The following is a 15976-nucleotide window of genomic DNA, read 5'->3' as shown; positions in this document are numbered from 1 at the left end:
CCACGGCCTCTCTGGAATGGGCAAAAATTCCCACTCTCTAACATGCTGACCTGGTCACTCCCAACTGCACCCCCCATGTCAGCGTGATTGCCCCTAACCGCACCCCCTCCCCGCTGGTTTGGTCACCCCTTACTGCCCCCCTGCCATCCTGATTGCCCCCAACTGCCCCCTCTGCCGGCCTTGTTGCCCCTAACTGCCCCGCCTTGCTAGCCTGGTCACCCACAACTGCTGCCCCCGCCAGCCTAGTTGCCCCTCACAGCGCCCCCTACCAGCCTAATCACCCCCATTGCCCCCCGCCCTTGCTGGCCTGTTTGCTCCCAACTGCACCCCCCACCAGACTGATCACCCTTAGTGCCCCCCTACCGGCTTGATTACCCCCAACTGTCCCCCTCTGCTGGCCTGGTTGCCCCTAACTGCCTCCACCTGCTGGCCTGGTCACCCCTTACTGCCCTGCCTGCCATCCTGGTTGCCCCCAACTGCCCCCATCTGCTGGACTGGTTGGCCTTAACTGCCCCCCCGCCCCCCCCGCCGGCCTGGTCACCCCTTACTGCCCTGCCTGCCATCCTGGTCACCACCAATTGCTTCCCTCTGCTGGCCTGGTTGCCCCTAACTTCCTCTCCTGCTGGCCTGGTCACCCCCCGACTGCCCCCTGCTGGCCTAGTCACCCCTCACTGCCCCCTCTGCCAGCCTAATCACCTCCAACTGCACCCCCTGCTGGTCTGGTCACCCCTTACTGCCCCCCCCCCCGCCATCCTGGTCGCCCCCAACTGCCTTTCTCTGCCGACCTGGTCGCTCCACACTGCCCCCCTCTGCCAGCCCAATCGCCCTCAACTGCACCCCCTGCCAGCCTGATCACCCCCGCCAGCCTTGTTGCCCCAAACTGCCCCCCCGCCTGCTGGTCTGGTCACCCTTTACTGCCCCCCTGCTGGCTTGGTCGCCCCCAACAGCCCCCCTCTGCCAGCCTGGTTGCCCCTAACTGCCCCACTCTGCCGGCCTGGTCACCCCAAATGCTGCCCCCGCCAGCCTAGTAACCCCTCACTGCCCCCCCCCCCCGCCAGCCTAATCACCCCCAACGGCCCCCATGCCAGCCTGTTTGCTCCCAACTGCACCCCCCGCCAATCTGGTCACCCCTTAGTGCCCTCCCTGTCAGCCTGGTCACCCCCAATTGCCCCCCTATGCCAGCCTGGTTGCCCCTAACTGTCCCCCTTGCCGGTCTGGTCACCCCCAACTGCTGCCCCGGCCAGCCTGGTCACCCCTTAGTGCCCCCCCTGACAGCCTGGTTACTCCCCAACTGCCCCCCACTGCTGGCCTGTTTGGTCCAAACTGTACCCCCCTGCCAGCCTGGCCACCCCTTAGTGCCTCCCTGCTGGCCTGGTCGCCCCCAACTGCCTCCCTCTGCTGGTATGGTTGCCCCCAACTGCCCCCTGCTGGCCTAGTCACCCATCACTGCCCCCTGCCAGCCTAATTGCCCCCAACTGCACCCTCTGCTGATCTGGTCACCCCAACTGCACCCCCCACGCCAGCCTGGTTGCCCCTAACTGCCCCCCCCCCCGCTGGCCTGGCCACCTCTTACTGCCCCCCAGCCATCCTGGTCACCCCCAACTGCCCCCCTCTGCTGGCCTGGTTGGCCCTAACTGCCCCGCCCTGCCAGCCTGGTCACCCACAACTGCTGCCCCCGCCAGCCTAGTTGCCCCTCACAGCCCCCCCCTCGCCAGCTTAATTGCTCCCATGGCCCCCCCCTGCCGGCCTGTTTGCTCACAACTGTACCCCCCTGCCAGCCTGGTCACCCTTAGTGCCTCCCTGCTGGCCTGGTCGCCCCCAACTGCCCCCCTCTGCTGGCCTGGTCGCCCCCAACTACCCCCTGCTGGCCTAGTCACCCCTCACTGCCCCCTCTGCCAGCCTAATCGCCCCCAACTGCACCCTCTGCTGACCTCGTCACCCCCAATTGCACCCCCATGCCAGCCTGGTCGCCCCTAACTGCCCCCCCTCTGCCAGCCTGCTCAGCCCTAACTGCCCGCCCTGCCAGCCTGGTCACCCACAACCGCTGCCCCCGCCGGTCTAGTTGCCCCTCACTGCCCCCCTCGCCAGACTAATCGCTCCCATTGCTCCCCTCCCCTGCTGGCCTGTTCACTCCCAACTGCATCCCCCACCAGCCTGGTCACCCCTTACTGCCCTGCCTGCCAGCCTGGTTGCCCCTAACTGCCCCCCTCTGCCAGCCTGCTCAGCCCTAACTGCCCCCCCGCCCCCCTTGCCGGCCTGGTCACCCCTTACTGCCCTGCCTGCCATCCTGGTCACCACCAATTGCCCCCCTCTGCTGGTCTGGTCGCCCCCAACTGCCCCCTGCTGGCCTAGTCACCCCTCACTGCCCCTTCTGTCAGCCTAATCACCTCCAACTGCACCCCCTGCTGGTCTGGTCTCCCCTTACTGCCCTCCTGCTATCCTGGTCGCCCCCAACTGCCCTTCTCTGCCGACCTGGTCTCCTCACACTGCCCCCCTCTGCCAGCCTAATTGCCCTCAACTGCACCCCCTGCCAGTCTGGTTGCCCCTAACTGCCCCCCCTGCCAGTCTGGTCACCCTTTACTGCCCCCATGCCAGCCTGGTAGCCCCTAACTGCCCCCCCTGCCAGTCTGGTCACCCCTTATTGCCCCCCTGCCAGCCTGGTTGCCCCCAACAGCCCCCCTCTGCTGGCCGGGTTGCCCCTAACTGCCCCACTCTGCCGGCCTGGTCACCCCCAACTGCTGCCCCCACCGGCCTAGTCACCCCTCACTGCCCCCCTGCCAGCCTAATCACCCCTAACGGCCCCCATGCCGGCCTGTTGGTTCCCAACTGCACCCCCCGCCAGCCTGGTCACCCTTAGTGCCCCCCTGCTGGCCTGTTCGCCCCCAACTGTCCCCCTCTGCTAGCCTGGTTGCCCCTAACTGCTCCCCTTGCCAGCCTGGTCACCCCTTACTGCACTGCCTGCCATCCTGGTCGCCCCCAACTGCCCCCTGCTGGCCTAGTCACCCCTCACTGCCCCCTCTGCCAGCCTAATCGCCCCCAACTGCACCCTCTGCTGACCTCGTCACCCCCAATTGCACCCCCATGCCAGCCTGGTCGCCCCTAACTGCTCCCCCTGCCCATTTGGTCACCCCTTACTGGCCCCCTGTCAGCCAAATCGCCCCCACTGACCCTCCCTTGCCAGCCTGTTCGCTCCCAACTGTACCCCCTGCCAGCCTAGTCACCCCTTAGTGCCCCCCTCCTGGCCTGGTTGCCCCCAACTGCCCCCTGCTGGCCTAGTCACCACCCACTGCACCCCCTGCCAGTCTGGTCACTGCTTACTGCCCCCCTGCCATCCTGGTTGCCCCCAATTGCCCTTTGATGGCCTGTTTGCCCCTCATTGCCCCCCTCTCCCAGCCTAATCACCCTCAACTGCACCTCCTGCTGGCCTGGTCGCCCCAAACAGCACCCCCCTCGCCAGACTGGTTGCCCCTATCTCCACCCCCCTGCCGGTCTGATCACCCTTTACTGCCCCCCTGCCGGCCTGGTCACCCCCAACTGCCTCCCTCTGCCAGCCTGGTTGGCCCTAACTGCCCCACCCTGCCGGCCTGGTCACCCCCAACTGCTGCCCCTGCCGGCCTAGTTGCCTCTCCCTGCCCCCCCTGCCAGCCTAATTGCCCCTTAGTGCCCCTTGCTGGACTGATCACCCCTAAGTGCCCCCATGCCAGCCTGGTCACCCCTTACTGGCCCCCTTGCTGGCCTGGTCGCCCCCAACTGCCCGGCCTGTTGGCCTGGTTGCTCCATGCAGCCTGCTTGTTCAGTTGTTTGGTCATCCCTCAGTAATCCCCCTGCTGTCCTGGTTGTAGGCAGCCATCTTGTGAGGGTGTGAGGGTTAATTTGCATATTACCATTTTATTATATAGGATATTCATTATGGACTGATGGATTCCTATTTTTTTCCATGGTTTATAATTCAATATTGTCTTCTCTTGTTTTGTTTTGTTTTTGGTTCTCAGCTAGTTTCATATTTGGCCAGTGGGAGTCTCTTCAAGTTACCTCTTGTGTTCCAACCATTTTTTTAAACATTTCTGTAATTTTTGTCATAATAAGATGTTTCAAGCTCATCTTGTATCTATTGTGCACCAGTCCTGGAATTAGTGTCTCTCTGAGGAGCCCTGGTACTAGCTGTGCTTATTACTACTGTGGTGTCTTTGCTTCTCATCTATCAGAAATTGTCTTACTATCTTTTTAATTTTTTTTTATTTTTTAACAAGAATAATCCTACATGATAAAGAGCTAATATGCTAATTAGACTGAACAGCAGAATGACCTTCTGGATGATCTTCCAGATGAAGCCAGGGCTGCAAGGCCCGGCTGAAGCTGCGAGGGGTTTCGATGGCTGGCTGAGTCTGTGAGGGGCTGCGAGGGCCAGCCGGGGCTGCGAGGGCTGGCCGAGGCTGTGAGGGGCTGTGGGGCTGTGAGGGGCTGCGAGGGCCAGCCGGTGCTGTGAGGGACGGCCGAAGCAGCCGGAGCTGCGAGAGCTGAGCCCCTTGCACGAATTTTGTGTTTTGGGCCTCTAGTACATACTTTAAAAATGAAAACTATTCAGATATCTATAAAGAAAAAAATACCCACAGGTAAGCATGTTTAGATGTAGTGTATATCCTTCCAGACTACAATTGAACCCTGACAACACTGAACTGCACCAGTCCCCTTATATGCAGATTATCCTATATTATAAAAGGGTAATATGCAAATTGACCGAAAGGCAGAATAACTGGTAGCTATGACACGCACTGACCACCAGGGGGCAGACGCTCAATGCAGGAGCTGTCCCCTTGTGGTCAGTGTGCTCCCACAGGGGAAGCGCCACTCAGCCAGAAGCCAGGCTCATGGCTGGCAAGTGCAGTGGCAGTGGCGGGAGCCTCTAAGGATGTCCTACTGTGGCTTAGGCCCACACTCTAAGCTGTCAGTCGGACATTCCCCCAGAGCTCTTGGACTGTGAGAGGGTGCAGGCTGGACTGAGGGACCCCCCTGAGTGCACGAATCTTGTGCACTGGGCCTCTAGTCTATATAATAAAAACCTAAGCGACCATTATGGTGGAACGACCGGAATGACCGCTCGCTATGATGCACACTGAGCACTAGCGTCTGCTTCTCCCTGGTGGTCAGTGCGCTCCCACAGGGGGAGCACCGCTCAGCCAGAAGCCGGGCTCACAGCTGGCAAGTGCAGCGGCATTGGTGGGAGCCTCTTCCACCTCCGCAGCAGCACTAAGGAGCGGCAAGCTGAGTGGTAAGGAGCAGTGAGCAGGTGGGTGGTAAGGAGTGAGGGCTCCCAGACTGTGAGAGGGATGTCCAACTGCCGCACATGCCCCAAGGGGTCCCAGACTGCGAGAGGGCGCAGGCCGGGCTGAGTGACCCCGCCAGTACACGAATTTCATGCACCGGGTCTCTAGATATATATCCTATATAATAAAAGCATAGTATGCAAATTGACTGAATGGTGGAACAACCAGTTGGTGGGGAGCGGGGAGGTGGTGAGCAGGTGGCATGAGGCTAGCTAAGGTGTGTGCCAGCGGGCAGAGGAAGGGGACAGCGATGGGGTGAGGGTGGCAGTGGTGACCAGTGGCGGGAATGGGGGCTGGCACCATCCCGATTGCCTGCCTGTCTCGCTCCTAGTTCCCGCGGGCAGCGGCTCCCTCCTGCCTTCCTCCTGCGGAAGCGGAGTGGCTCCTGCCGGCTCCCATGGGTGCGCTGCGGCTCCCGCAGAAGCAGCACGGCTCCCGCCGGCTCCTGTGGTGGGCAGTGGGTCGCGGGCGGACTACTGTGAGTGATTTTGCATGTTGGGCCACTAGTCCTACCTAATAAAAGGGTAATATGCAAATAACCATCACTCTGCTACGCCCACAATTGGGCCAGTGGGAGGCTGGGGGGCAGGACTTGGGGTGGCCTACCCGGCCGTTGAGAGGCGCGGGGGGTGGGCCTTCCGGCCGTTGAGAGGAGCCAGAGGCTTTTGGTTTGGTGCACGAGCGGAAACCCAGCTCCCCTGCCATTGAAAGTGGGGAGCTGGGTGTCCGCTCCGGCACCAGGCCAAAGCGGACCTCCTGCCATCGATTGCAGGGAGCTGGGGTGCACCAGCGGACCTCCTGCCATCAATTGCAGGGAGCTGGGGGTTGCTTCGGCTTGGTACACCAGCGGACCCCCTGCGATTGATCACCTGGGCAGGGAGCTTGGGGTCTGCTTTCTGCCTGGGCAGGAGCGGACCCCCTGCGATTGATTGTAGGGAGCTGGGGGTCCGCTCCTGCCCAAGAGGCTTTCAGTCTGGGCAGGCCTGGGCAGGGGCTGAGCCGGTGATCAGAGGGAGCTGGAGGGGCCTGCCCAGGCCTAAAGCTTCGGCCAGAGGCTTTAGGCCTGGGCAGGACCCAGCCCTCGATTGGTGTGAACTATAGAGGAAACACCTTTTCTGACTGCACATTGGCTAAGCTTCCTGTATGCCACTGGTAATATTCTTAGTAACTTGGGTAATAAGAATTCAAGAAGGTGATCTAGGGTTTTTCCACCACACTTCTGGAGAAAAAAAATGAAGGTCCGCTGCTGGAGGGCTAAGAAATGTCATATCCTGCCCTAGCCGGTTTGACTCAGTGGATAATGCCTCAGCCTGCAGACAGCAGGGTCTGGGTTTGATTCTGATCAAAGGCATGTACCTAGGTTGCAGGCTCCCCCCTGGCCGGGGCCCAGATCAGGGCTCATGCAGGAAGCAACCAATCAAAGTGTTTCTCTCTGTCTTTCCCTTTCTCTTCCACATTCTCTAAAAGTCAATGGAAACATACCCTCAGGTGAGGATAAAAAATAAAGAAATCCATATCCTATGAAAGACACATCTTGAAAATGCCTAAAGAAAGTTGTCATTTTTTCTTGGTGAAGGGACTGGAGTCCGTGTTGATGAAAACACCTTGGTGGCTGCGGTGACTGACAGTGGCTGCAGCAGTGGGGTGATGGGGCTGGTGTCTTCCCCTAACCAGCCCGGTTGCCTCCCACAAAGGGAGGCCAGACTGTGGCTTAGGTACGCTCCCTGTGGGGCGCAGGGCCTAAGCCGTCAGTAGGACATCCCCTGAGGGCTCCCAGTATGTGAGAGGGGGCAGGTTGGGCTGAGGGACCCCCAACCCCCAGTGCACGAATTTCGTGCACCGGGCCCCTAGTTTTATATAAGGGACTTAAGCAGCCATGGATTTTGGTATTGCAGGAGTTCCTGGAACCAGTCTCCCATAGATACCAAGGGACTATAGTTAAGTTTTGGGGTAGTCAAAAGTTATATGTGGATTTTTGACTGTGGGTGGCCAGGGTCCATTCCTGTTAACACCCCTCTTGTTTGAGGGTGAACTGTATTTTCTTTACAAATACAAAAACAGACTTGTGGTTGTGGTTGTGGTTTTGCTTCACTATTACCTAAATCCTCTTTTACAAGGTTCACTTTTTCTCTTCACAACATATTTTGCTACTATTTCTGTCAGACCGTAGGATTTATCATTCCTTTTTGTTAACTGGACGGGTATATTAATACCATGATTAACCAATGTACAATAGATAATCATTCAGGTTGATTTCAACTTTGCTGCAGTGAACACCTTCATACACATACTGTCAGGCATTTAAAATTTTAATGACTTTTTTATTGAGGTGCATTCACATAGCATAAATTAACCATGTTAAAGTGAACAATTAAGTGTCATTTAGTACATTCACAGTGTTGTGCAACTACCTCCCCTATCTAGGTTCAATTTGCACAGGGGCATATTGCCCTCATTTTACTGATGATGAAACTTAGGTCCAGAGAAATTGTGACTTTCCTGAGGATATGCAAAGAAGCATGAGCATGGATTCAGATCCTAATGTTCTGACTTCAGAGGCCATGCTCCATTCTGTCTTTGAGCAGCCCTCTATCAGGAAGAGGGCTGTGATTATTTATACACCCAGTTATAGAGGCCAGCTCCCCCTTTATCTGGCACTATCTTCTCTGTTGGGAACACTGTCCATGCAATTGGTTCCCTGCAGCTGAGGTTGTGACCTTGTGCACAGAGAAAATGGAGAAAGCTGTAGAAGCAGTGAATCTGACTTAGATTTGCGTGTGTGTGTGTGTGTGTGTTTTCCCTGGTATAAATTCTTTGATTGCCTGAATGAATTGCAGACTGTATTATGAAACACTCATTGCCCATCACCTCTGGAGCTCATAAACACTGCTGGCACCTGTCAGATATGATAAATATGTAGGCCAAAGTCTTGAACCTGGGTGACTTTATTCACTGACTTCTTTCTCTCTCTCCAGGGAGGCATAAAACCAAGCATTAGATTACATTTTTTTCTCTCCAAATATTGTATAAACCTCAGATGGGTCAGGGACAGGTGTGGACATTTGGTCAGTTCTCTCAGGATGTGCTTTATGAAAGAAACGACATTTCAGGAAGGATTTAAGCTTCACTATGATTTTTGTTTCAGAGACTCAAAGCCTTTTCCCACCCTGTCTGCCACACACCCTCTAGTGGAAGCAGTGGTAAGTGACACTAGCAGAGGACTAGCCTGGTCCTGCTTCTAGGATCCTACCATGGGGCAGCCTATGCCTTTTCGCCTCTACCTTGCCCAGGTCTGAATGCTTTGTAGACTTCTGAGGTGCCCATACACTTGAGACTGGGGTGAGAGGATATAATCCAAAGGCACGTTTTCTCCTGAAAGTAGAAAGCCCACCCTCTCCTGTACCAGGTTCATGTTTGCTTAATCACACCCACTTTTTTGCTCAAGTTATGAAGATGAGGGCACAAAGATAGACATCTGCTGTAAACATAAGAGCAGCTTCCTTTACCAGCTCCCTCCTTGCCTTCTTCCTAGGGCAGAGCTTGCCCTTGTGGCATCTGAAACTTGCCTGGGCACGTGGGATGATTCTCCATAAGGCTGCCAGGTGGATGGCCGTCCAGGCAAAGCCAGGGCCAGTGGGAAGCCACAGGTCCACTGCAGACTTCCATGGTTGTCATGAGCACCCTGTCATCAGAGATGTTGAGGCCAACTGGGGTGCCCAGTGCCCAGTCTTCAGGAGTGACAGGGAGGGCATCATGCAGTAGGTCAGATTAGTCCTTTATGAGTTTCTTCTAATTCTAAATCCTGAGGAGTTCCATTGATAAAACTCCCTTCTCTGTTACATATATGAACCTTCTCCCTGCCCTTTGTGGGGTTACCAGAAGCAGGCAGGAATGGAAAGGAACCCTCCTTTCCTCTCTGGGAACAGCTTCCCTGTTTCCTTGGTTCCAGAAGGCATATGACTGCTCTACACATCCTGTATCATCACTAACTTTCTGGGCTGTTTGGTTCCCTCTACCAGGTCAAGAGCTCCTTGAGTAAAGCAAGAGACTGAGGCTTTAGTCATCTTGCTTTTGATGAATAAAAGGCAGGCCACAAAGGTTTATGAATAAACTAGAGGCCCAGTGCACGAAATTCGTGCACTGGGGAGGGTGTCCCTCAGCCCAGCTTGCACCCTCTCTAATATGGGACATCCTTCTCACAATCCAGGACTGCTGGCTCCTAACCGCTCACCTACCTGCCTGATTGCCCCCTAACTGCTTCCTTGCTGGCCTGATTGACCCCTAACTGCTCCTCTGCGGGCCTGATTGCCCCCAAATACCCTCCCCTGCTGGCCTGATCACCCCCAAGGCTTTTATTAGTATAGATATGACCCTGCACAGAAAATTTTACTAACCCTGCTTTACAATAAGGGCTTGACAATTGAATCATTAGGACCAGACACCAAGATTTCCTTTCTTTGAATAGTGGAGGGAATACTTATCTTGTCTTTAAGTTGCCCGGAAATTAAAATGAGATAATGAATTAGAAAAGTATAAAAGCACCACATAAAGACAACTGTCTTTTTAATGAAGTGGCAAAATGAAAAACACTTTTTATTCTCCCCTTCCTTCCTTTACAGCTTTTATTTAAACTTTGAAATTTATAAAAATTTCACTCCAATTTTCATTTCTTTACATTCAGCATTATTTTGTATTGGTTTCAAGTTTTATATTAGTTACAGAATAGTGGTTAGACAATCATATACTTTACAAAGTGTTCCCCGATATTTCTAGTACCCACCTGGCATCATACCATCATTACAACACTACTGACTATATTCCCTATTTAAGTGACAATGGGTTTACAGGTTCCTTTCAATCTTTCTTTTGTGTTTTTTATCCTTCCTTTTCTTTCTCACTTCTTCCCTCATTTTCTTTATATAGTATCTCAATTGGCCATCAAAGCTCAGTGAAGGCACTGGGACACGCTTCATCCATTTTACAGACCAGGAAACTGAGGCCAATTCCAGTTGGCTGTGGAACTTGACTCAGGAAGCCCTCAGAGCACACAGGAAGCCCTCAGAGCCATGCTCTTTGCACTTCCTAAGGGGCAGCGGCCCAGCAAACAGAACAAACCTTCCAGTCAGGCTTCCCAGCCTCCTTCTCAAGCACCTCTTCATTGCGGGTGCTCCACATTCTTTCCTCTCCCCCCATTCTTTACTGCCCCCCCTTCTCTGAAGCAGGTGGAAGGCTTCCCACTCACTGCCTAGGCATGCTCTGCTATGGGGCAGGGTGTAGTGAGCTTGCTTTTGGGTGAAGGCAGGAGCAGTAGTCACTGCCTCTGAAGTGTGAAGGCCGCCTGAGCGAGGCCCATTAGCACTGGGAGCTTCTCTGAATCACATCAGTCAGTCCAGTACCCTGCAGTGCAGCACCCCTTCACTGAGGTGGCTCCACCCCTCAACCCCCGCCTCAGGGGTGAGGGTCCTTGCCCCTCTGCCAGGAGTCCTTCCATGCCCCTTGATCCCTGGCTGGGCCCACCCACGTCTTGGGGGCACTGCAGAACCTCTGTCTCTCTGCAGATGAGGCAGATCCCTGCCCTAGGTCTCCGCAAAGCTATGAATCTGTGGCCAGAGGCCTGGTCTGGGTCTCAGCAACCACATGCCTGCAATGTTCCCAGGGACCCTGGGAGGGGCTGGGCGAGTCCTGCCCCGCCCCCCCCCCAGGGTGGCGATGGCCCCCGGATCCCCCAGGAGCGCCTGGCTCGGACCGGACACGCCCCCCCGGGTGGCGATCGCCGTCCGGGGACCCCCGGCAGCGCCTGGCTCGGACCGGACACGCCCCCGGGACCCCCAGGAGCGCCTGGCTCGGACCGGACACGCCCCCCCCCCGGGTGGACCCCCAGCAGCACCTGGCGATCGCCCCTGGGACCCCCGGAACTAAGAGTATTGGGCGCCGCCATCTTGGTCTTCTCAACGGCCGGATAGGCCACCCAGAGTCCCGCCCCCAGCCTCTCGCAGGCCCAATCATGGGCATAGCGGAGGTGCGGTCAATTTGCATGTTTCTCTATTATAAGGTAGGACAAGCAAAGTAACTTCCAGTTTCAGAGAAGATGGCCTATGGGGGACAACAACACCCTCAATAGTGTCTTTCAAGGTGTGTACAATGGAGAGAACCACATGTGTCCCACCCCACTCCCTAAAGTCTCTCAGGCTCTGACTTGGGGTGGCTGCTGGACTGTTGTGCTGGTAGAGTGTTGGGGCTCCCCAGGTTAGTGCAGGGGAGGCCCAGGACTGCGGAGCTACCAGTTCCCACAGCTCTATCCGCACACCCATTCCTGAAGCCGTTGGCATAGATGAAGCCCTCCATGACTGGAGCATGACTTTGGCAGGTCTTGACCAGCAGTAGAAGTTATGTTTTGGGGGCCTGGGTCCAAAGGAAGAAAGGCCTGAGAGCATCAAGGACCAAAGAGGAGCATGGCCACCTCTGTACCCTGGGTCAGCCTGCACAGGCTCTGAGCCCCTGCCTGGGCAGGATTGCCATGTTTGAGAGGAAGCAACACAGGCAGCACTGGCTTCCCTGGGCCCCAGCTGGGTCAGGGAGACAGTGAGGACCCCTTGAACTTTAAGCCTCTAAGCCTGCCTTCCCAATTTCCCACCAAGGCCCTTCCACCTCCAGTGGTCCCATCTACTGTTTCCTGCCCCAAACCAAGCATGGCTTGTCCCTAGAATGTTTCAGGCATTTCTGCCTCCTCCTTGTGCTCACATATCTGCCTGACCTTGATGATTTTCTCTTCCTTGTCTCCTGTCTGCTACTGCCCATCAGAGGCCCCGCTCCAGTCCCTCTGCTCCCAGGAAGCCTGGTTCCCCCATCCCAGCTCTCCTGAGCCCCTTTTTGCTCCTCCTCCCTCATCCCTGATCCCCATGGTCTTCTCCCATTTGCCTGAGTGTGAATGTATCTCTCTGGCAGTCTGGGAGTTTCCAGGGACTGTGACCAGGGCTCCTTTTCATCCCCAGAGAATCCTGGCTGAGCCTCACTAGAAGTGGGCAACTCTGCTCTCCCAAACTTCTCCCCTCACTCCTTTGTCTCCTCTGAATTGAGCACTTGGACATGGGGCAGGGTTAAGAGAGACATGGACCTCCACAGACCAAGGATAAAGAATGTACTCCTTTATTCCCTGTATGAGAGACTGCTATGTGAGCAGCCAGCACTCATGGGGTTGGGGGGCTGGCTTGGTCTTGGGGACTCAGCCTTGCAGTGATGAAGATACTGCTGGCTCCACAGATAGGGCAGGTCCAGGTGCGGGCTGTTGCCTCTTCCTCAGAGCTTCTCCAGATAGGAACCAGGTACAAAGCCACGCTGCCCATTCTGTTCCACTGTCCACCAGCCATCCTCCCCTTCTAGGATGACCTCCAGGATGTCCCCAGCAGAGATGTCCAGCTCATCAGAATTCTTGGCAACAGAATGAAAGTGTATCAAGCTGGAGGGGCCTGTTGAGAGGGTCTGGTCGGGCAAACCCCCACCCCAAGCCATAAATTTGAGCTTGTTTCCCATGTGGGCTGAGTTAGCTGAGACATGCCCATCTTCCTGGGGCTATAGAACAAGGCCTATCTCTGGGCTGGGGCAGCCCTTGGAGACATGAAGTGTGGGGCATGGGACTCAGCCTCCTGTCCACCCCAGCCTCCTGGTTTGTCATTGTAGGCCTCCCACAAACCTGGCTTCTTCCCTGCTGTCCCTTCTCTCACTCTGCTTTAGGCACACAGTGACCTTAGCAAGTCAGGGGCCAGGTGTACTGGTCATGACCTTGCCTAAGGGGTACCATATACAGCCTTCCCTCTGCTGGTGAGCTCCCTTGAGCTTCCTCAGTTCTGCTTGCCCCTATCACAAATGCACAATCCTTCTCTGGGCCTGTCTCCCCAGCCAGGGACAAGGTTTTGGGAATCAGTGTTATCTACATGCAGCCCACCCAGCCCTGAGTGGGTGCCTGGCCTCAGTCCAGATTGATATGGGGTCTGCCTCTGTATCCTTCACCCCAAAGCAGGGAACAGTTCAGACTCTACGGGGAGCTCGGCACAGCTGCCCTGTGACTCCTTGACCCATCCTCTCCACACAGACCTCACAAAACCAAACCCAGTTCAGTTGTGGGACTTATTCTGGCCATGTTTTTGGCACCCAATGCCATGGAGAACAGAGCCCTAACCTGAGGGTGCAGAGCTTGAACCTTGGACCATTTTCTGCAGGTAGCCCAAGTTCTGTCAATCTGACTGTACATGTGTACATGGATGCACACAAGGACACATACAAAATCAGTATCTGGGCACCACATGTGTGCGTGTGAACAGATTCAGGGAGACACAGGCCCTGGTACCCTATTCATCAACATTCACTCAACAGATATTAACAGAGCCCCTCCTAAGTGCTGGGTGCTACTTTAAGGGCAAACACCCAGAGCATACTTACAGTTCATGTGCCTACATATGAACTCACCCTTGGGTATCCCTGTGCCCTGCTGAGAAGGAGAGGAGGGCAAGGGCCTCACCTGGGCTTTGTAGTCATAGATTGCCCTGTAGTCCCGGGCTGGCAGGGTGGGGGGTCCTGGTGCCTCCTGCACTGCGACAGCGGCGTAGACAACCTCATTCTCATTGCGGGTGGGAGTCAGGGTGTCTGTGGAGGCTGAGAGCAGAATGAGGCCTGGAGCCCACCCCTTTCATAGGACATTGGTCTCTGGAGGACCCCCTGCATGGAACATCCCCAGAGTGGCTTAGCCTTTTTCTCCCCATAGTAGTTGGAGGGCCCGTCTGGGCATATAAAAGTACCCTCCTTCACCACCGGATCACAGTTGTTTGGAGGCCCCCACATCACACCCAGCCAGTTACCTGCAGAGGCTGCCGACTGTGCAGTCTTGGGACTTCCATGCAGCAGCCCAGAGAATCTAAGGACAGGGAAGAAAGCAGGTAGGTCCTTCAGGGAGGGAATGAGGCAGGGAGCCCTCAGAGCTCTAGTAGGTGGGGCCACCCCCAGCCTCCAGACTGATGTGATTTATGGGGTGCTCCTCAGGCATGAGGGTTCCCCAAAGGGTGGTCCCAGTGGCCTTTTCCCAGCAGCCCAGTACCCGGGGGATGGGGAAATCTTTTCTTTTTTTAATTGATTTCAGAGAAGAAGGGCGAGGGAAAGAGATATAGAAACAACAATGAAGAGAGAGATTAATTGATCGGCTGCCTCCTGAACGCCCCACTTGGGTAGCAAGCCTGCAACCTGGGCATGTGCAAACTGGGAATGGAGCTGTGACCTCCTGGTTCATAGATTACGCTCAACCACTGAGCCACACTGATTGGGCCCTTTTTTTTCTGCCAAGGGCCATTTGGATATTTATAATATCACTCAAGGGCCATACAAAATTATCAACTTAAAAACTAGCCTTCTATATTTGGTCAAACATTTGATTAACTCACCCCTAATGCCTTGGCAGGGCCAGACCAAATGATTTTGAGGGCCTTATAGGGCCCACGGGCTGGACATTCCCCATCCCTGCAGTAGGCAGTGTTGGGCTAATTCACCCCTCCCCTGTGCCTGGCTCAGCCCTGGACTGAGCTGGAGTTATGAAGGTTCAAAAAAGAAATGGAACAAGCCAGAGGCAGATACTGGGGTTACCCCATGAAGCCAACAGTGCTAAAGGATAAATAAGTAGAGGCTGATGCTGCGTACCTGCCTCAGGAAAGGCTGCCTGGTGAAGTCAAATTTTGAAAGACTTAAGCTTTAATGGGCAGAGACTGGGGTGCAAGGCATTGCCAGTGAACAGGAGAGGGGATGCAAAGGTGCAGAGCAGGGACTTGACAGGGGGAGGAGTTTGGGGAGTAGATGCTGTAGAATCCAGTGCAGCCCTGTCCCCTCCCCCCCGCCTCTCCCCACCCTCCTTAATCTTCTCCCCACCCCCCACACAAACATGCAGGGTTTGTGGAGTAATGGCTTGGGAGTAGACATGCAGGCCCACCTGGCACACATTATAAGGCCTTTTGCAAACAGGCATAGCAACTATGGCACACTCCAGTTCTTTGGGTGGGGGTGAGGACACTGGAGGAGGGGAGAGAGGTTAAATACAGCAGGGTAGTGGCTGGAAAGAGCAGAGCTTGTTGAGGCTGGTGTGTGCCTTGCCTTAATGCCCTGCTTCCCCAGAGTTGTCTACACTTGCAACTCCAATTCCTCCCTTCACTCACTTCCCAGCCACTGCCCCCTGCTCCTCCCCACCCTGCCTAATTTCTGGCTCCCCAGACAGCAGCCCCTCCCATCTCCTACCTCTCCTCCACCCAGTGGGACCCCCCTCTCTCTTTTTTATCTTAACGGGGCACTCCTTTTTGTCCTTTCTTTTTTAATTTTTAAATTACAGTTGACATACAATACTAATTTCAGGTGTACAAATAGTGATTAGACATTTATATACCTTATGAAGTGATCACCCTGATAAGTCTAGAACCTATCTGGCACCATACATACTTATTACAATACTATTGCCTGTATTCCCTATGCTGTACTTCACATCTCTGGTGACTATTTATATAACTGACAATCTGTGCTTCTTATTCCCTTCACCTTTTTCACTCACTCTCCCAACTCTCCTCCCATCAGACATCCATCAATTTGTTCTCTGTATGTATGAGTTTGTTTCTGCTTTGTTTGTT

At 55.1% G+C, this 15976-nt stretch overlaps 1 protein-coding gene across 3 annotated transcripts in view; it reads right to left on the bottom strand.

The window, feature by feature from the left end:
- Positions 1–12448: 12448 nt before the first annotated feature.
- Positions 12449–15976, bottom strand: part of PSTPIP1 (proline-serine-threonine phosphatase interacting protein 1) — a 44001-nt gene continuing 40473 nt past the window's right edge. For 2 of the 3 annotated variants that reach the window (XM_028138081.2, XM_054715624.1), the window contains 3 exons: positions 14177–14232; positions 13840–13973; positions 12449–12752 (listed from right to left, as the gene is read on the bottom strand). In XM_028138081.2, the coding sequence (XP_027993882.2) occupies positions 12621–12752; positions 13840–13973; positions 14177–14232 (322 nt within the window). In that variant the 3' untranslated portion in view covers positions 12449–12620. The remainder of the gene's footprint in view (positions 12753–13839; positions 13974–14176; positions 14233–15976) is intronic. The other variant, XM_054715623.1, reaches the window with a different exon arrangement.

Source organism: Eptesicus fuscus, chromosome 5, assembly GCF_027574615.1.
Source record: "Eptesicus fuscus isolate TK198812 chromosome 5, DD_ASM_mEF_20220401, whole genome shotgun sequence".
NCBI lineage: Eukaryota > Metazoa > Chordata > Mammalia > Chiroptera > Vespertilionidae > Eptesicus > Eptesicus fuscus.
This window is presented reverse-complemented; position numbering and strand designations above follow the sequence as displayed.